At 47.2% G+C, this 20,927-nt stretch overlaps 1 protein-coding gene across 3 annotated transcripts in view; it reads left to right on the plus strand.

Annotated features, from left to right (window-relative positions):
• slc25a21 (solute carrier family 25 member 21) overlaps positions 1–20,927 on the plus strand; it is an 87,466-nt gene that overhangs the window by 54,462 nt on the left and 12,077 nt on the right. For 2 of the 3 annotated variants that reach the window (XR_009798516.1, XM_061844436.1), the window contains exons 2-3: positions 6,333–6,381; positions 18,329–18,412. Coding sequence is in view for 2 of the 3 variants with exons in the window: in XM_061844436.1 (XP_061700420.1) it covers positions 6,333–6,381; positions 18,329–18,412 (133 nt within the window). In the remaining variant the exon portion in view is untranslated. Of the gene's footprint in view, positions 1–2,980; positions 3,093–6,332; positions 6,382–18,328; positions 18,413–20,927 lie in introns of all 3 variants that reach the window. The other variant, XM_061844437.1, reaches the window with a different exon arrangement.

Here is a 20,927-nt window from a genome sequence, read left to right on the forward strand (position 1 = left end):
ATGCGGTAGCGTATTGCTGCTGTGTTACTGGAGCGTCTCAGTGATATTTACCGGGAAGTTTTATTTTAACCGGCCCTGTTAGCGTTGGTGCTAACGTTAGCGCTAGCGTTAGCGATGCGGTAGCGTATTGCTGCCGTGTTACTGGCGTGTCTCAGTGATATTTACCGGGAAGTTTTATTTTAACCGGCCCTGTTAGCGTTGGTGCTAACGTTAGCGCTAGCGTTAGCGATGCGGTAGCGTATTGCTGCCGTGTTACTGGCGTGTCTCAGTGATATTCACCGGTAAGTTTTATTTTAACCGGCCCTGTTAGCGTTGGTGCTAATGTTAGCGCTAGCGTTAGCGATGCGGTAGCGTATTGCTGCCGTGTTACTGGCGTGTCTCAGTGATATTCACCGGTAAGTTTTATTTTAACCGCCCCTGTTAGCGTTCGTGCTAGCGCAGTGTTAGCACTACCATTAGCATTAGCATTAAACCCTTTCTGTATAGCGTCTTTCTTTGTAAATATCTTGTGTTTGAATGTGGGTTTCAATGTGGGCACATGCGGCTTTTCCACAGGTGTGTTTATACCAAATGGTATTTCCTTGACAAATGTACTCGGTGAGGCTTGTAACCACGTGTGCTCAGTAGGCCGGGAAATATGGTAGTTTGGGCTCAGAAAATCAATTTCTCATTTCAAATGAAGTTAGCATTCCCTTAGAAATAATGATGTGATTTTCATTTTTTTAAAAAAGAGGAAATTTGTAATTGGCGCACACTTTTCGGTAGAAGTGCATTCATATTCATATTTTCATCCACTTTTGAATGGCTGTGTGCATCCAGTGTTTTTTTTTTTTTTTAATTTCCAAATGACCCAAATGTACATCACCAAAAATGTTTTCCTTATTTGCGCAATTTTTTTTGTCGCTTGTGCTAGCTAGCAGCTAGCTATTAGAAACTGCTCGGCTATCAACTTCCACCACTGCCAATAACGGCGAGCCGGACCGTTTTTTTTGCTACATCTCGAGAAGTTTGCCATCACTTTTCACGATTTCCTATGAAAAATAATTGCCGTGTAACTTTTGTGTACTTTTTTATACACTCTTCTCGCTAGTTCAACAGTTCTGGAACGCTAGCGTCGCTTTGAAAATCACCCGTAGACTAAGTAAAAGTGTTCTGATCCAATATTGAATTAACGTTACAACATTTTGCTGCGGGGGGAAAAAGGAGAAGAATTTTTCCCAGATCACCCGTCCGGGTATTTATCTCCACGTTGGATCCGAACGCCGCGGATGACGAATCGCGCGATGAGCAACGAGCGTCTCCGTTATTTACGTTTGGCATTCCAGGCCGGGAATGGGCGTCAAGATGGGAAAATCCCGCAGCGGAGAGCCTTAAAGATACAGTAACGCCCTCCTGGCACGAGGGCGAGGCGAGCCGCAGTGACTTTCTCGCCAATCGGGTTGCTTCTTATTTCGGTAGAACGCGTTACAAAAATGTCAATTTGTCTTTGCTTTTTACAGATATTACAAACATTTTTTTGCAGAAGTTTCCGCTTGCAAGTCAAAGCAAAGAAAAACTCATCTCAAGGCAGCACGGAATCCGATTCCAGCCATAAACCGCGCTAGGTTGCAGCTGCGAATGCAAACGTTGTGCAGTCCCAATAAGCGTGTGAACGCTCCACTCTGGTTTACCGCTATTGGCTCCCTGCGCCGGACGGTGACTTCTCCAAAAAACTGCTCGGAACCGCACGACGCTCGTTCGGTTTTTGCGTAAGTGTGTCTGCACAATGATGGACGACACCTGCAGACGTTTTGTTTTCCCACTATTTTTTCCTTTTTTTTGCGTGGGACCGAGTTGTTTGTGCGCGTGTTTGCATTCCCCGGCCGACAAGCGTCCCCGATAATCATCTGCCGTGATGCGCGATCTGGTCTTTGGAAGGCCGGGCAAAGCGGAGCTACTAGTGAGCACTCGTGTAAACACGCAAGCGCAGCATTTTAGTTTTGGGAAATGAGGCTCATTTGGGCAAAATTCCCCCCTTCGAGCTCCTTTTCCGTGCGTGCTTCGATGAGGGATGTGGCTAGCGGGCTAAAAGCAGAGTTATCAAAACTAAAAAAATGAAAACAGCCTCGAGAGTCGGAATCAAATCGTTACCACTCGTACTGTTCTGAAGTAAAATGGCAACGGATCCTTTGAAAGCTATCTACAGGCCGCTGGTTACGTCCGAGTCGCCGTTTTTTTTTCAAGGTAACACCATAAAAGACTCAAAAATCATTTTAGCTAGGCTTGTTTTAGCAACAGTTTTAGTTTAAAATGGCTGACTTTTACTAGTATCCCCCGCGACATCCTGGCCGTGGTCTCTTTTGTGCCGAAATAAATGTATAAATCCACAGTGCTTGTAACATCTGCTCCTCCCATTTAGCTTAGCCGCTAGTTAGCATTAGCGTTCGTCACTCATCTGCCACAATGTGTTCAATGAATCCCGCGGAACGTTATTCAGTTCAACCACATCTGCTCCTCCTATTTAGCTTAGCCGCTAGTTAGCATTAGCGTTCGTCACTCATCTGCCACAATGTGTTCAATGAATCCTGCGGAACGTTATTCAGTTCATCCACATCTGCTCCTCCTATTTAGCTTAGCCGCTAGTTAGCATTAGCGTTCGTCACTCATCTGCCACAATGTGTGAAATGAATCCTGCGGAACGTTATTCAGTTCATCCACATCTGCTCCTCCTACTTAGCTTAGCCGCTAGTTAGCATTAGCATTCGTTAATCATCAGCCACAATGTGTTGAATGAATCTTGCGGAACTTTATTCAGTTCATCCGCGGTCGCAAGGCACGGCGAACTTCCACGCGGTTTACGTGGAGATTCGCATTTCGGGCGCCGTGAACCGTATCGCTACTTTCATGCAACATGGAAGGTTTGCAGCAAAGCAGCTCTTGTCAAAATAAAATACATACTTTGATTCGATTTCATTTGAATGTGAAAATTATTATTTTTCAGGAGTCACTGAGGGTATAAGGGTTACACACGGCTGACTGACGCGGGTTCGATTCCCAGCTCGGCGGCGGTGTTATTATCTTCCCTGCGGCTGACTGACTGGCGACCAGTTCAGGTTGTGGTGCAGCACCTTTCACCTAAAGCTAGCTGGGATAGGGTTGCGAGGATAAGCGGCTTGGATCACGCAGACCACCTCGGCTCTCTCCGCGCTAAACAGTCCGGAAATTGAAAGCGTCACACAGTTGAGTGTGCCCTAATGGTTGCGGCCATTAGGGAGGGGCCTGCCTGCGCCGCCAGTGCTTTGGCCTCGGCGCCTGCGCGCTAGCGAGACGGCCGATGACAGGCGCCGTCAGCGCTATTGTGTCGGACAAACAAAAGGAGCTCGAAACGGCGGGATCCGCGTGGCGGGCCGTCACTCACGACGTCGCGCTGACGAGATGCCGACGTCGACCAGGTGGCGGCTCGGCGGAACGTCAGAGACTCCAATTTTTTTTTTTTTTTTTACAACAAGGTCCAAAGTTGACTGGTTTAAATTGCAACTATTTTCTGAATATTTTGAGGGGGTTTTTTTTGTGCAAAACGACATCACGTTTCTCATGAATTACTTTGCTTTTAAGTGTACTTTATTCCTGAAAAAAAAAAAAAAAAAAACCTCCTTGTAACAATATTTTAAAATTAAGAAAGAAATGATACGAGCTGCAGCTGTTTGCTGCTCGTTTGGGGGAGCCCAGTCCCAGTCAGAAGACCCTTACAATCGTCAAATCTACTTGAGATAAAAGCATGCATGAGCTTCTCCTGGTCTACTTGGTACATAAAAGTAATCGTAGTAGTTTCTCTCGTGTGAAATCGCGTTTGGTGCCGTAACAGCGCCGTGACTTTCTTGGAAAGGCGGGCCGGCGCACCTCGGTCGGATCCGGCACGGCGGCCAACGCCCTCCCCGGTTCTCGGCGCTTGTCTTCGCGTTGTTTGGACAACGGGGTTCAGGTGCGCTAGCTTGTTTGCTCTGCGCTTCGGGAGCCTGGATAAATATCGCCTTTCTCGTCCAAGCGAAGAGCAAAGTCGGCGCTGAAAAATGATCGGGCTGTTTGGGGCGGTCGGGCGCTCCAGCAGCAGCGTAATGGAAAAAATTTGCCCGTTGACGGTAAGTTGTACGGCGTCGGACCTGTACGGAAGCACCTGTGCGCTACGCCAGGAAGTTTGGATTCTGGTTCGACGTGTTTCTGCTTAAATCCAACTTTCGCCTTGCGATGTTGCAACGGCATTATTGTAATATTACTACTTTCATACCTTCATAATTTAAGTCATGGGTGCACTTTATTCTGTAATTTTTTTTTATGCTCTTGCAATTTTTTCCCGTACATAATAAATTTGCTTGCTCACTATCGGGACTTTTTTGTCAAAAGATGAAATTTTCTCCCAATTTTATTTTATTTTATGTTTTGGGAACATGAGTCCCTTTTTTTTCACATCAAAATTGACCATTTTTGTTAGTATAGTTTTGACTTTTTTGTTCTTGCGTTACAATTTTTTCCATGTAATATTACGACTTGGTTTTTTTTTTTAATGAAACAATATTATTTAAACTTTCTTTGATTTAAAAGAAATAAATTCTGACTGGCTTTTTTTCTTCTCTATATTTTTTTTTTTTTTTGGTGAATATTATGACTTATGTTAACTTATGTCTATTTTACCTAGGAATTATATTAACTTTTTCATGAAAAAAAATTCCCCTCATATTATTTTGCATCTTTTACGGAAAATCACATTCATTTTTCATCTAAATGTTACCTTTTTTGCCCCCCCCCCTGTATAAAATGTAACCAATTTTTTTCTGGTATTGTTCAAAATTGAATCTTGTCATGTGAGGTCTTTTTCTTCATAATCGTGATTTTACTCTCATAATGCTTCAATTTTATGACGCGACGTCACAAACTCTCCGACTTTATTGTAGTAAAGACAACTTTGTCCTTTTTTCCCCTCGTTCTACTGTGACTTTATATTTTTTTATACTGTATATTTATTTGTTTGTATTCATTTTTCTGACTATATGCGCGTGTTGACCACGCTGCTTTGAATTTTTTTTTTTTTTTCCATATTTTGGAAAGGAAAGCGTTCCCCCTTTGCCAAGATGACAAAAGAGTCCAAACGATGGCAAGCGCGATAAGATTTTCGCAAAGGTGGAAGAGTTTAAAACAACAAATGAGGTTTTTTTTTTTTTATCTTACTGTTGGAACGCAGAGCAGCAAGACAAACGTGAAATTTCAGTTTTGATTGCAGATGTCACATTTTGTACTGAGGTTTTGCCTTCGCGCACGTGACACAAACATTTTGGGCCCTTTTTTTGTGTGTGTGCTGCGTCTTGCGTGCGATGAACATGAAATTCTGGCGTGAAATGAATCTGCGCTGGCCCGTGACCCCCACATGTCACGTGGCCTCTCGGACAACGACGACCCAAAACACGTCACTAAAAACCGAAAGTTAAGGGTGCCGTTTCTGTCTAATCCAGTTTTTTTTTTTTTATGAATCGTGTCAGCCCGCAATTGAAAATCAAGTATCGAATTATATTTATGATTTTGTGTCAGTTTCAAGTCGACGGCTATCGGATTTTTCTAGAACTGATTATTCTAAAACCTTTTACCGGTGGATCAGCTGGTAAAGCGTTGGCCTCACAGTTCTGAGGTCCCGGGTTCGATCCCGGACCCGCCTGTGTGGAGTTTGCGTGCTATGTAAGCAGCTAAGAAAATGGATGGATGGATAAATTGCCCCTGGGTGTGATTGTGAGTGTGGCTGTTGTATCTCTCCATGTGCCTTGTGATTGGCTGACAACCAGTTCAGGGTGTACCTCAGCACTCCCCGTGACCCTCGTGAGGATAAGCGGCCAAAGAAAATGGATGGGTGGATGTTCGGATGAGGAATCAGAGTAAAAAGTGATTTTGGATTTTGAAACAGAACATTTTTTTGTGAGATTCAGGCAATATTTTTGTCCATTTGGGGTCGTGCACTGTCGTGTCCGTGACTTTGAATGTGTGTGGCTTTAAAAGTCGGGGCTTGGCCCGGTGAGCGAGGCGAGAGCAGAGATGGCTGCCGGGCGTCCGTTTTCGCCGTCCGCAATTTTTTGATCGGATGCGCTTTGTGCAAATTGACGTTATCGTTTGTCCGGGCGGCCATTTTGTCCAACTAGCGGTGGCGGGCTAGCTAACATCGATAAGTTAACTTTGCTGCTGTCGTGGTTTAAAAAAAAACCCCAAAAAACTCCACTAATACGCGGACCAAGTTTTTCCAACCAAAAACAATTTGCTGAATCGTCTCCCCGGCCGCCATTGTGCCGCAAAAGTCACGGAACGTCTCGTTGCAGGTCTGGTGGAGATCTGCCTGATGCATCCTCTGGACGTGGTGAAGACGAGGTAAGCGCGGGTTACTTTCGCTTTGAGCCGCGAGCGCGCCGAGCGCCGGCCTCACGCCCCGCCGCCATAAACAGGTCGTGGGCCGCTCCTAAAGCTTTATAGTCTTTCATAGGCCTCGCCGAGACCTCTGGCTTCACTTCTTAGGCCCCCCGCCCCCTTCGCGGCCAGTCAGTAAATCCTAGCGCCGCTTTCTGTCATTTACGGCCGCACTTTCTCCCCGTAGATAAACTGCCGGGTGCGCCTTTAAAAAAAAAAAAAAAAAAAAGAAAAGAAAAGAAAAAAAATGAGCGAAGACGCTTGCACTTTAAAGGCAGCGCCACCGCGCGAATAAAAGCTAACGGCCGATACTTGATCCTCTGAAGGGGGGAGGGGTGGGGGGATTTATGGTTTTGGAAGGTATGAGGCTTTATTACAGGTATAAGTGTCGGGGGAGGGGGGGGGGGTCCCGTTTGTCGTCGCGCCGGGTCAAAGGAGGAGGGGGCGGGGATGAGGCAGAAGTTTATCTGTCGCCACGTTTTTAAGGGCCGCTTTAGTTACGCCACAAAAAGCTTGCCCAGAAAAATGTATTTGCAAAATACAGCTACTTCATTTTTCTGACATTATGCATTGTTTTGTTATTTCCATTATATTCTGTTGTTGTTGAGGTTATCAACAAATCTACTTCTGATATTAATGTTCTATTGGAATGTTACGACTGTTTTGATGATAAATGTCATTTCATTGGCAGGTATTTAGTAATATTGCATGTTGCATCTGGTAAATATATTTTAACTATTAATATTATTGCTTTTTTTGTTAGTCTCCGAGGGAAATTGTCAAACGATGTCCTCGCCCAGCAGCGCCCGTTTGATTTCGATTGGAATTTATTTTTATTTACCTGTATTATCGCCCCATGACTCGTCGAAAATTGTCATAAAAATCACTTGGCGACACACCTGTGTCATTTTTTGGCAACGTTTTTTGATGGGATGTTTGCCCGACGTTGCTTTATGCCAGAAAAAGTCGAGTTATTCAAGTTGTTATGATTATATATTGGGTTTTTTTTCTTTGCCCAGCCCTACTTTTATACCATCTTTTTCCTCACTTCTGATTTTAATCATTTCATTTTTACAGCACTTCCTCCTCCCTTTTTTTGTTTTTGATATGATGAGCATTTGTTTCCGTGCAAGTCGCGGCGGCGCTTGCCAAAATATCCGGCTGTGAATAAGAAATGATACACACAAAAAAGAAAAAGGACGCGGCAATTTGGCAGCTTCTTGGGGTCCTCAAATTAATGCCGATTCACGCCGGCGGTGACAGACGCGCAACTTCCAAGGAAAACGATAAACACGCCCGATTGCCGTGAGGATTTTTTTTTTTTTTTTTTTTAGTCACGCCGCAGTAACAAAAAAAAAAAAAAAAAAGGAGACGTCTCGAGCGATTCCATCGCAAACTTTATGAACGTAAAATTATTAAATTCACTTTACATGTTTGACGATAATTTCTGAATATGATGCGGGACTAAATTGTTGAGATTTCGCGTAAAACCGTTATTAGCCATTTCGGTGCCACTAAAATGGCCGCCCGACGAATCGGTCATGTGATTTGGCTTCATAAAGTTTGGTAAAACCTGCGACGTACGCGTGAGCTAACAAGTCGGAAGGGGGGTGAAATGCTCCAATGGGCCGGGGGTCTTTGAACATCTTTGAACTTTTTTTTTTTTTTTTTCATATTTGTATTTCCAGGCCTCCCTTTGAGGCTCACGCCCGGATAATAATCGGCCTCGGATGTCAATGTAGCATACTTCACACGAGCTAAACCCTTAATTGGCTCTGGCCCTGCAGAAATGTTTGCGACTCAAATTGGGGGGTTAAGAATGGGGCTGGGGGGCGGGTCCGGGGGGGGGGGGTCAGTTAACCCAAAGAGAGACGCAGTGAGACCAGTTACAGTTTTTCATTAACCTGGAACGCACCTAGTTACATGGTTCACGGGCTGGTCTCAGCTCACTTGGAGGTAACAAAGGGTGTCGGGCGGCGGCTTTCCGCCGGGGGGGGGGCGTCCGCCATCTGACTCTGATCAGGTGGCCCCCGCTCATTAGAGAGCAACCCCCTTTTACCCCAACTTTGCGCCCGTGTGGAGATCCGGTTACAGGGGGAGCGCCGCCCACACCACGCGACTTCACCGTCAATTTCCGCCTTCCCCCGTTTTCAACACCCGCTAAAATCCGCAAAACCGCCACGTGGGTCTTCGACAGAAGCCGAGGAAATGGAACCTTCAAAATGGCGCACATCTCACACTAGTCGATGATGTGATTTTTTTTATTTTTTTTTTGGACGCCTCCCTGGTGAGGTGTTCCGGGCACGTCCCACCGGAAAGAGACCCCGGGGACGACCCAGGACACGCCGGAGAGACTACGGCTCTCGGCTGGCTCGGGAACGCCTCGGGATCCCTCCGGAAGATCTGGAAGAAGTGGCTGGGGAAAAGGGACGTCCGGCTATCCCTCCTGAAGCTACTTCCCCCGCCTCCCGACCCGGAGAAGCGGTAGAATTCAATTAAATTGAATTAAAAAGAGGACCAGCGTGACGGTCTGAGCGCTCCCCCGTGCTGAAAAGTCTCCTTGTGATTAATTTGCATGCGTTACTAGCAGGGGAACTCTGAGTACGTAGCAGACGCTTACCGGGAAATCCTCCGGTCTCATTGTTCCCCTTTTTCTACATTGAAGAAACTAACATACGTTATATGCTAACCTTAAAACAAAAGTTGATAATATCATAAATCATATATGTACGTTCGCTGTGTTCGTCTTTCCGAGACGTCCGTAGCGAACGCGAACACTCGGCGACAAGTTGTCGAATGGCACGTGTCGAAGCATGGGCGGGGACGTTTCAGACTGTTTGCAAAAAGTTTGCAAAATATACGCGCATGTTTGCATGATTCACAAGGAGACTTTTCAGCACGGGGGGGGCGCTCAGACCGCCACACCGGCAGCGGGCCATCATCAAACTCGCGAGCAAGTCGACTCGAGTGGAAAATGGCCGATTTCTGTACCGTCACAGGCGTCAAACTCAAGGCCCGGGGGGCACATCTGGCCCGCCGCATGATTTCATGTGGCCCGCGAAGGCATATCATGGGTATCAACTTCCGTGATTTTTTTTTTAGAAATCTGTAACCAAAATTTAAAATTGCCTTATCATATATGATAACAGTGAGATATTGCAAGGATTTGTGTCTTACCAAACGTCAGCAATAGTTCAAAAACACATTAGCCTTGATTTATGATTCCCTAACGAGTTAAAATTTCACGTGTAAATATGATGAGGCGAAAGATTTTCACGGTTTCTGAGGGAATCTGCAACTACAATGCGGCCCGCGCGGAAAAACGAGTTTGACGACACCGTCGTAAAGCGTCCCGTTGTTGGCACGTGCGCTAAGATAAAAGGTTTGCGTTTTTCCAAGCTGATTGGAAAAAGGTGCTCGGAATCCCATCGGCGGCCGACGGTAACCGCGGCAACCTGACCTCCACTCGGTCACGGGCCGAACTTTAAAGCGCGTTCTTTCACGAGGCCTTTGACGGACGACGTCCTGCTTTCGCCGCTTGGTTTTTGCCCCAGCCCGGTCTCAGCTTCGCGTGGTTTTTGGCCCCCCGACTGCTCGGTGAACCCCGACTCACCAGCCCGACCCAGCAGGCCACAAAAGTTGATCTTTCCTTGTAAAGTAGCGGGCGGGTCAGCGGTCGTCAAGCCCCCCCGACGCCGACCCCCGCCCCGCCACCTCGCCGCAATTGGATACCGGGAGGGGGCGGGGCGGGGGTCGCGGCAAAGCGGCCGACGTGTTAAGTCCTGTCGGCCTTTTGAATCCCGCCGGCGGGATTGCGTGTCGTCATTTGCGAGGAAATAATGATGATAATCGTAATCGTGATAAAAGGCCAAATATGTAAAACTGATTTGATATAACCCATGAATAAATCAGATTTTTTTTTTAAAAAAAAAATATATACACTGGTGCCTTATTAATTGTATTCTATCGATGACCCTGCTTGCAACTCATAGCGTGTGTATCTCAAGTCATCTTCTCCCATTGAATTGAATGGAAATGCCATTAATCGGTTGTCGCCACCCTCAAATATTTTTTATCCAAATGGTATAATCATTAAAAAAAATAATAGTATATAATATTGCACCTTACAAAGACTCACAACTGGTAAATTAAATAGAATTAAAAACAATGAAACTATTTTTTGTCACACTTTGAAACAACCGTTCCGTTCCTCGGGGTGTGCCCACCTTGGCCACCTGGGGGCAGTACAAGACGGGGTGTTAAACTCGTTTTTAGATGGTTTCTTCACTCGTGGCCGTTATGACTGAAACGATATCAATATTTCACGGCCTCTTTACGTGACATATACATGTACGTCCTCGCGCCGTAAAGACCTCGGAAGCACGCCGCCGGGTTGCTATTTTGTTTTGTTTCTACCGTTTCGACACGTCGCGCCGGCAGCTTTGGTTTTCGTCGCAGGCGGCAGATGTCGCGCGTCAGTGTTTGCTAGCGCGCTACCTCTAATCATTATCAGTCAACTTCACATTCCACTCGACTAATTCCAGACCGAAAATACGTTCGTTGAATGGGTCTGGACTGGACCGGTTGGTCCTTGTGGAAGACGTTTGGCTTCTCATCCGAGCGGACCAACCAGTGGGAACGCTAATGCTTATTTTTTTTTTTTTTTTTTTACATTCAGCCTTCCACGAGAGAAAATACGACATAACGACATTAAAATACTTGGTTTTACTCATTCTAAAAGCAACCACGAAACAATTTCATGCCGTTTAAGAGGAAATATGAAGTCAAATTTAATACTTTGCGGGGGGAGTAAAAAAACGGTCTCGTGCCGTGGATCTGCGCTATTTCATCTCCATGTTGGCACCGCGAGAGCGAGTGGACATGCGCCATCCAGTCTGCGGCACCGCCGGCTGTTATTTTAACCGAGTCTTCGGTTCTGGTTTTTCACCATTTTCACCGGGCCGTGAAATTGAATCTACTTCCCGTGCTGAGAATGTGAGTCACTTCCTCTTTTTTTTTTTTTTTTTTTTTTAACACTACAATTTCAAGTTATTGCTGGTCCATTAGCGGCATCATTTCAGTTAATAGCATTTGGCCACGTTGTAAAAGATCCCGTTTTAATCACCCGATAAATATTTTTTCCTTTGATTCAAGCAGTTTTTTTTTTTTTTTTTTTTGTCGGGTTTCGGCAGACCTGTTCCGGGTTTTTGGTACACGACATCAAGAGCTAAACCTTTAGGCGTCAGTTTTGGCCTCTTCCAGTCTGAGGTTTTCTTTCTGTTGCGGTGGACCAGCGGGGTCGCGCTAAATGACCAAAACATCTGGACCGCTCGACCCGACCCGACTGCAACTTTGTCAATGATGGGGCTCAAATTTGACTTTCGGGCGTGTCCGTCAACAAAACGGCAATAAATAAAAGAATGCGATTCTCCCCATTCCGTCATCAGTCCCAACTTTCCAAAAAAATGTTCAGATGGTGCCGGGGCAAAAAAAAAAAAAAAAAAATGTCAACTTAGAAGCGCAACTTTATGGGTTCGGGTTCGGGGCGAACTCGCTTACCCGCTCTACAACAAAAAGGATAATTTAGCTTTGTTTTTTTTTTTTCAAATAAAGGCATTTTTTTTCAAAAATATGATCCTGTTATTTTCCTGAAACGTAGAATGTATTTATGGGGAAAAAAAAAATCCTATTTTTCAAGAACAAAATTTCTACTTTTTCGAGACTAACGGCTTTTTTTTTCCAGAATAAGTGTGATTTTACAGTAATGTTTTTTTTTTTTTAATTGATTTTCATCTTTTTTGCCAAACTTTGACTTTAATATCATGATAGAAGTAAGTAAGTAAGTAAGTTTCTTTCGGCTTGTCCCGTTTGCCACAGTTTTTACGGCAGATGCCTTTCCTAGCGCAACCTCTCTCTTGGGCATATCATAATGATACGTTTTTATCTTGAAAGGATATAATATGATAACTTGTTTGATTGATGTTGTGTATCAGAGAACTTTCTCCCCCTGTAAGGGGTCCCTGAACCCAAAAGGTTCGAGAGCCCCTGGACTCTGACTGAATTGGTTTCGGGAGTTAGCGAAAGCCCCAGAAAACTCGCGATGCCCTGGTCCTGGTCGAGGTTTGTGGTTTTTGCCGCCCAGCCTGCCAGGATCCAATCACATGTACGCTGTTCGCGGTACGTCCTCCAACGCTTTCGACTCGCGTTACGGGTCGAGTCGGTCCGTTTCTCGTCCTCAAAGCGGCGTCGAGGGGTTTTTTTTTTTGTGTGTGTGTTTTTTTCTCTCTGTTAGCGTGATTGAGTGTCCGGACCCTCGCTGCGGATTGCGCAGATCATTCATGTCCGACGAGTCCTCTTAAACTCGGCGGAACGGCGCAATGAGCTTTTTTACTATCTTTTATGATCCCGTCTGTTAAAATTAACTGGCTGGCTGTAAAAAAAAAAAAAAAAACAAATAAAAATAGACTCGTGCCCTTCACGGCATCTTCGTACGCTCGAGGTTTATTTGCTGTGAGAAATTTAATTGAAGTATTAGAGGAAGTTAGATAAATGTTAAAAATTGTTTCGGGTGTTACCGCGCTCAGAGCCAAGAAAGTTATCCTGGTTTGCCTGATCAACGACAGACAGCTTCAATCGATCTTGCGTATCTCTCGTTTTGGAGGCCTGTTTCTCTGATTTCCATACACGATCAGCGTCCAAAAATCTCCTCCCGGGATCCGTAAAATCACCGTAACCCGGCCCCGACCTTTCAAAAGTCCGACCTATCAATCCTCCGACTGACTGACTGACTGAATGGTCAGTCCAGATACCCCCGCCACCCCGCCAACCTCCTCGAGATCGTTTTATCACCTCGCCTTAAGATCTTATCTTTAAGGGCCAGTCCGTGACCTCCTGGTCTTGGGAATGGACATGACCTTGTACAGACCTCAATCGCTGCCTTGTTTCGGGGGTATCTTTGGGCACGCGGATCGACTCGTTCCCTGGATGAGGTCTTGTGGGTTGTTGCGTCTTCTGGTCTTGTTGGTGGCACCGACCTGGCCTCGCCTTCACCCTCATCCGGGCAGCTCCGGGCCTGTAAAAGACAAACAAGAGAGCGTGGAAAGTAGGATGTGGGTGTGGAGAGGCGGGGGTGTTGCTCCTGATGAACTCTCAGATATCATCACCTCTGCGTGTACCGTATCTCTTCTCGCTTAGCTAGCCGATGATTGAAGGAGTCGCTCGGAGGTTCCAAAGTAGCCCCCGGGGGGAGGTTTCTGGGGTCTTCTTTCTGCTGAATTTTACGACCGGCATGGCTGACTCGGAAGCCAAATGCATCTGCCAGAAGCGCTCAGGCTACCCAGTGCACAGTTTTCCGACCTCCATTCAGCCGAGGCGGACAGTCAAACCGCCGTTCGCGAACAAATGGTAACACGACCCTCACGATTGCGACATCCTCGCGCCTCACTCTCCAGACGTGACTTGTCGGAGTTCAACTCGGTAGACAAATGTTGACAACAAAGAGGCAATAAAAGCAGACCGCGTGGCTAAAGGTCTGAATGTTGGGACCCAGCAAATCCGAGAAGAGATAGGAAAAGTTTACTGGTGATAGCGACAGGCTACGATGTTGTCCACTGGTATGCTAGTCAGCACACCATCTTGTTTCTTCATAATAGTGTGTTTTTACATAATGTAATGTATTTTTTTTTAACTCCATAGCAATTGAAAAAAAAGTCCAATATAACTTTGCTATGGCGCCGGAACCGATTAATTCCGTTTGCATTCATTTCAATGAGAAACTTTGCTTCTGTTGCCACCAACGCAATTAAAGCGAAAATTGTATCATTAGCGGCGACGCAGTGGTTGCAAATGACGGATGTCAGAATCCACTTTTTGTGGAAACGCAAGGAATTTTTCTCCGCTAGCTGGAGTCACGCTAATACAAAAGGACGCTATAAACACGATATACTTTGTACACAAATGTGATTTCCTTAACATAAAAATACATGCAGTATTTCTATCTCGTGAACTGATGAGACCTTATTAGCGGCCGCCTTCAACTTGCCGTCTGCGTCCTTCCAACTTTTTAACACCAAGCGTTTCAAGTCCTGACTTCCACGCTTGCTAGCTGTGAAAAGCGACATGAGTTGTTTCCTTGCCTGGGGGCCTGACAGTGCCCCCCCCCCCAGCCCTCGCCGCCACGAGTTCTTTTGGTGCTCCCCTATTATCTCCGTTGGCCTGCGCCTCGCCGTTTGCTCCCTGGCTTTTTTTATGGCAGGGTAGCAGAGGGCCACGAGGAAATGAGGTGACCCCGGGGGTCACCTGTGGAGTCGGGGGGGGGGGGGGGGGGCGGGCCTGGAACCCGGACCGAAAGCTCACGGCTGGTTGTGGGCCGGGGCGAAGGCGACGCTGAGAGTTTGACCCCCAGCATCATGTGCCTTTAATTAAGCCCGATTTAAATTTCTTTACAAGCTCCTTGTAGCCTTAAATCTTTCGGGTTTTTGCCCCCCCCCCTCCGCCCAGCCTCCCCAGGCCGGGTCCCTCTCACCCCTCATTCCACTGTCCCCTCCCTCTTTAATATGCCGCTTGACATCCACGTACGAAGCTATTGCCCCATCCACAAGGTACACCACTGGAACGGTGTCCAAACAACGGCCCGTGGACCATTTGTGACCCACCGTCCACATACTAAAATACGTCGTTTGGCTGCAGGGCGCACGCGACTTATTTTATACACGAGAAGAAGAAATTCATCCTCTTCCCTCGCGTCCTTGTGTTCCACCAACTGAGCATCATTCAGTAAGATGCCTTCCGGAATGGCGGTTTCTGCTCCGTGGCGAGTTCACTTTAGTCCGGATTCCTTTCGTTGTGGTTCTTCATACGCTGATGCAGTTCTGTTACTGCTCAGTACAGGGGCATTTCTAATCAGCCACCCAAAAACACTTCCGTTACAACTCGAATCTCAATCAGGCTTATGTACCACCCTTTTCTTCTTCTTGTTCTTTCGGCTTGTCCCGTTCGGGGTCGCCACAGCGTGTCATCTTTTTCCATCTCGTGCATCTTCCTCTCTAACACCGACTGTCCTCACGTCTTCCCTCACAACATCCATCAACCTTTTTCTTTGGTCTTCCTTGCGCTCTCTCTTCCTTGGTAGCTCCATCCTTGCCAACCTCCTACCAATTTGCTCACTCTCTCGCCTCCGGACACGTCCAAACTATCGAAGTCTGGTCTCTCGATCGAACCTTGTCTCCAAAACATCCACGTTTGGCTGAGCTCATTTCTGATCCTCTCCGACGTTGAAGAACCTCAACATCTCCAGTTCTGCTTCCTGTCGTCTCTTCGGCGCCACCGTCTGCAATCCGTCCACCGTGGCCGGCCGGCCTCACCACCGTTTTATAGACTTTGCCCTTCATCCTGGCGGAGACTCTTCTGTCACATAGAACACCGGACACCTTCCGCCAACTGTTCCGACCCGTTTCTTCACTTCCTTTACCGCACTCTCCATTGCTCTGTCTTGTTGAGGCCAAGTATTTGAAGTCGTCCACCCTTGCTTGTTACATTCCAACTAATAACGACGAGAAAATATGTTCATCTTTATTTGAGCGCATCATGCTGGAGGCAGAGGTACCGTCGTCTCCAAATCCGGGACTCGTACCTTCTGGGGCGCAACCTTCATGTTTGCAAAGCAACCAAATGATTTCATTTTTACACAGATACATTTGTTCGTTAGGTTTCTACAAAGTGCCTACTCTTGCTCTTATAAACATTACATTGTTAATTTTCATATTTCTACCCACCTTGGCGGTTTGTTTTGTTTTGAATGAAGCCGAAGAATGTTAAAGTCATCCTTGCATTCTTCCACGTTTCTGTGTGCGGCGCATGGAAGAGCGAAGTCCGGACACTCCGAAAGCCCCCCCCCCCCCCCCCCCGAACCCCCAACAACCGCCATCTTCAGTGGAACCTGGGGACTCTTTATGGGCCCATCAGGCACCCGCATGGACGACTTACTGCTCACCCCATTGACCTTCCAGTTGATGCCGGATTCCTTCTTTCTGGTCACCTTCGTTTGCAAACCTTCACATTCATCATCGCATATGTCAATATTTTCCATGAGCGTGTTCATTCGTGGTCCAGAACTGTTTTTTTTTTTTTGTTTTGTTTTGTTTTGTTTTCGTCGTCGTCGTTTTCGGATTTACGCAGGCTTTCGGGTCAAAGCGGCGCAGCTACGTTTAACGACGTCCTATCACCTGAATACGGCCGAGCCTTCATGTCTTAACGGGCCCCTTTAATTCATTCTGTGGCCCCCGGCTGCTTCCTCGTATAAAAAGATTTAAACACCGCTCTCCGGATTTTTATTGGCCGGGCTGCGAAAGTGTGCGTTTGCCGCACGATAATAACCTTTTTGGGGGGGGGGGGGGGGGAAGACAAAAGTCCTTTCGGGCCCGACTCCGTCACATCGAACATTTACACGTGTCGGACCGGGCTCGCTGGCGCGTTAGCGGCCCGGGAGCGTTGCCGCAGACGGGTCCGGTTCCTGGAACGCGGGCTGGCTAATTGGGTGGGTTGCGTTAAATAAATGTTTGCGTTCTTCCCCTCCCCCCGCTAGCCGGGGCCGGAGTGGGAGGGGTCTGCAGCCTCTCTACAAGAGGAAAACCAAACTTTTTTTTAACGCCATCAATCCGCCGTCTTCCGAGGCACTTATCCTCACAAGGGTCGCAGTGTGCTGGGGCCAAACCCAACTAACTTCGGACAAAAAGGCAGCCCACGCCCCAAACTGGGCGCCAGTCAGTCGCGCGGTACATATCAAACCCATCACTGAGCGGGAATCGATCCCACGCTACCCGTGTGTACCACTACACTATCGGTGACGTCGGCGCCGTGAACTGGTTTCACGTAATCCCAAATTTTGAAAGACTGGCATGAAAATGAATCAGTGAACCTGCTGTCTTTTCTCTCTCGCCGTTTCCTCTCTTTGCTTTCTCATTTTTTTTCTAGCATACGGGCTTATTTATTTTAAATTCATAAAAACATTATTAAAAGCCACACTTTTGAAAGTATTCCTTAGCACCTCGCTTGCTCTCGAGAAATGGGAGACTTTCGTAAAACAGTGACACAAAGATGCTAACGCTAACTCAGCTCTCCGAAGAAGACGCAAAGTGTTCTTGATTCAACAGTTTATTTGTCACCAGAGTTGAACACAATTACACAATTTAAAATTATATATTTAAACACTGAAATGTTCAACCAACATCAATTGGACACTCTAAATTGCCCCTAGGTGTAATTATTAGTGCGACAATTTGTCTGCATGTGCCCTGCGATTGGCTGGCAACCAGTACAGGGCGTACCCCGCCTTCAGCCCGTTGACAGCTGGGATAGGCTCCACCAATTCCCGCGACCCTTGTGAGGATAAGCAGCGAAGAAAATGGATGGATGGATGTTCAACCAAACCATATAAGAACAGAAGTCTGCTAGCTTAATGCTAGCATCTAATGCAAAATTCCTTAGACAGGCTAGTATAAATTAGCAATGATGTTCCAGAATTCATAAACCTTTGTGGGAAAAATTTTTACTTTACAAAGCAGCAAAATATAGTAAAAGTAACTTTATTTGTTGCAATTTGTATCAGAAGTTGAATTGACACCGGCACGGTGACTCAGCTGGTAAAGTGTTGGCCTCACAGTTCTGAGGTCCCTGGTTCAATCCCGGTGGCTAAGAAAATGGATGGATGGATGTTCAACCAAACCATATAAGAACAGAAGTCTGCTAGCTTAATGCTAGCATCTAATGCAAAATTCCTTAGACAGGCTAGTATAAATTAGCAATGATGCAACATTATAGACACAAAAGATGCAGCAGTACAATAGAAGTAACTTTATTTGTTGCACTTCGCGTCACAAGTTGAACTGACACCGGCAAAGTTGTGTCCCTGCAGGTTCCAGATCCAGAGGGGAACCAGCGACCCCAACAGCTACAAGAGCCTGGGCGACTGCTTTCGCACCATTTTCCGCAGTGAAGGGTAAGCCTCGTCGTCTTGCTTCCCGTGGCGGCGTCGAATTGTTCCGACAAACAAACAAACGAGCTGCGTCACGATTGCACGGCAGGAAAAATGTTTGCTATTCGGATCAGGTGTTGGTTCGTAATTGACTGCCAAGCCGTTCCCGCTAACTCCGGGCGCCCCCCCCCCCCCCCCTCCTCACGTTCTGGTGACAGCTCGCTGAGACAGCGCAGGCGTCGGCCTCGGCTCGCGTTTACGGCGAGACGACAGCTTTACAGCGGATCGAAAAAGCGCATCAGGCGGCGAGGGGGCCGTCCGGCGACGGCTCGGAAAAAGCCGCGACCGGAGTCGCGTCCCGACTCCGAAGCGCTGGAATGCGTCCTGACCGACTGAAGATCCGCTTCGATTATCTTGGAGCGCGTCTCGCTTTTTGTACTTTCCAGTAGCGCGCCGCGGATTAGCCGCAGGCCAAACCACTTAGCGGGGATTTGTACAAACACTGTCGCAGAATTATTAAAAATAAACATTCCGGAGCGCTCCGGCGTAAACCGGAGATCTGCTTTGTTCAAATATAGAACACGCGCATCAAAGGGGGAGGCTGAATTTCCGATTTTTGTAACACGGGCGTAAGCGGCGGCGGCGGCGGCGGCCCAGTGTGTTAAGTGGTTCCGTCTGGAGGCAAAACGCAAAAAGTATTCGGCGGCATTCTTTACGCACGCTGGCCCGCGGCCTGAGGCGTGCGCGGTCGCAGGAACATTGGGAAAAAAAATGAAAAATGTTCTCTTCCGCTCTCGCCGTAACGTTTGTCTGCTGTCAAATAGTTTTATCACCTTCCCCTGGTAGCGTAGTCTGCAAAGTCGTATTCGAATGCTTTCGGGAAATAAACGCAACAAAAAAGACTCCGATTGGATGACTAAAAAATTCACATTTTTGGCGATATGAGTGCGCTTATCCTCATAAGGGTCGCAGGAGGACTGTAAACATTCAAAATGTTAAAGCGAGTCTTTGGCTCCGCTTACACAGTGATGCCACTTCTGACTTCACTCCCTTGGATTCAAACCAACCCCGGATTTATTCCATCCACCCATTTTCTAAGCCGCTTATCCTCATAAGAGCCGCGGGGAGTGCTGGAGCCTATCCCAGCTGTCAACGGGCAGGTGGCGGGGTGCACCCTGAACTGGTCGCCAGCCAATCGCAGGGCACACAGGGAGATGGACAGTAATCGCAGTCACAATCACACCTACGGGCAATTTAGTGTCCAATTATTGTTGCATGTTTTGGGGATGTGGGAGGTAACCGGAGTGCTCGGAGAAAAGCCACGCAGGCACGGGGACAATGTGCAAATTCCACACAGGCGGGGCTGGAATTGAACCCGGGACCTCAGAACTGTGAGGCCGACGCTTTGATATATATTTGTTAAATTGGTATTGTGAAGTGGAGTAGCTGTAAAGCGTTGGCCTCACAGTTCTGAGGTCTCGGGTTCAATCCCGCCCCCGCCTGTGCGGAGTTTGCATGTTCCCCTCGTGGCCTGTGGGGCTTTTTTTCCGGGTGGGCACTCCGGTTTCCACCCGCATCCCAAAAACAAGCGGCATCAGTTGGACACTCTAAATTGCCCCAAGGTGTGATTGTGAGTTCGACTGTTTATCTCGATGTGCCTTGCGATTGGCTGGCGACCAGTTCAAGTTGTACCCCGCCTCCCGTCCGTTGACAGCTGGTATAGGCTCCGGCACTCCCCGCGACCCTTGTGAGGATAAGCAGCTAAGAAAATGGATGGATGGAAGGATGGATTTCCACGCAAAAGTCCAAATGACATACATTTTTTTCGCCGTAAAATTGTTTCCAAAGATGTATGATCTTGTGAAACATGAATATCTTTACCCATAACTCGAAATCTTATATTTGATATCCTGAAAAGTGCACGCATGGGGCGTGCTGCTCATTAAAGCCGCCGATGTCAAAGTCAGCGCGGAGGCGGTGGGAAAATGAAAATATTCGTCCGATGAAGCACGCCGGCTTGTTTAGGTGTCAAATGTTCCCTCGGGGGCGGCTCGACTTTTCCTCCTCGCCGAGCGTCCTCGGGATCGACCGCCGCCCCACGCCCCACCCCCCCTTCCCCAGCTCCGTTTGTTGTTATAGTGGCCGACACAGGCTGTTAACATTAAGGAAAGGTTTATTCAAACCAGCGGCGCCCCCTTCGATTTGTGGCATTTGCGTAAGGAAAAGCCCGAAAACGCCAAGCTTACATCGGGACGCAAATGAGCAGTCAAATGCCGGCGGCCACGTTCGTCCTGTAGCAAGTTTCCAGCGGCCCGCAGGTCCAACCGCACCCGGGAAATGCGCGGCCGCCATTTGCGTGGCCCGCCGCCGGGCCGGGCGCGCTTTTTCCATTTTGACGATTTCCAAAAATAATCCATAAATGTTATTTTTGATGAGCAGCGTTGGGATTATGACTTTGGAAATGGGCTTGCTCACGAATGCAAGTTACCCTGTCAAAAACGTCACATTTTTGTATTGTATTCATTTTGGATGAACATAT

Source organism: Syngnathoides biaculeatus, chromosome 15 (genome assembly GCF_019802595.1).
Source record: "Syngnathoides biaculeatus isolate LvHL_M chromosome 15, ASM1980259v1, whole genome shotgun sequence".
NCBI lineage: Eukaryota > Metazoa > Chordata > Actinopteri > Syngnathiformes > Syngnathidae > Syngnathoides > Syngnathoides biaculeatus.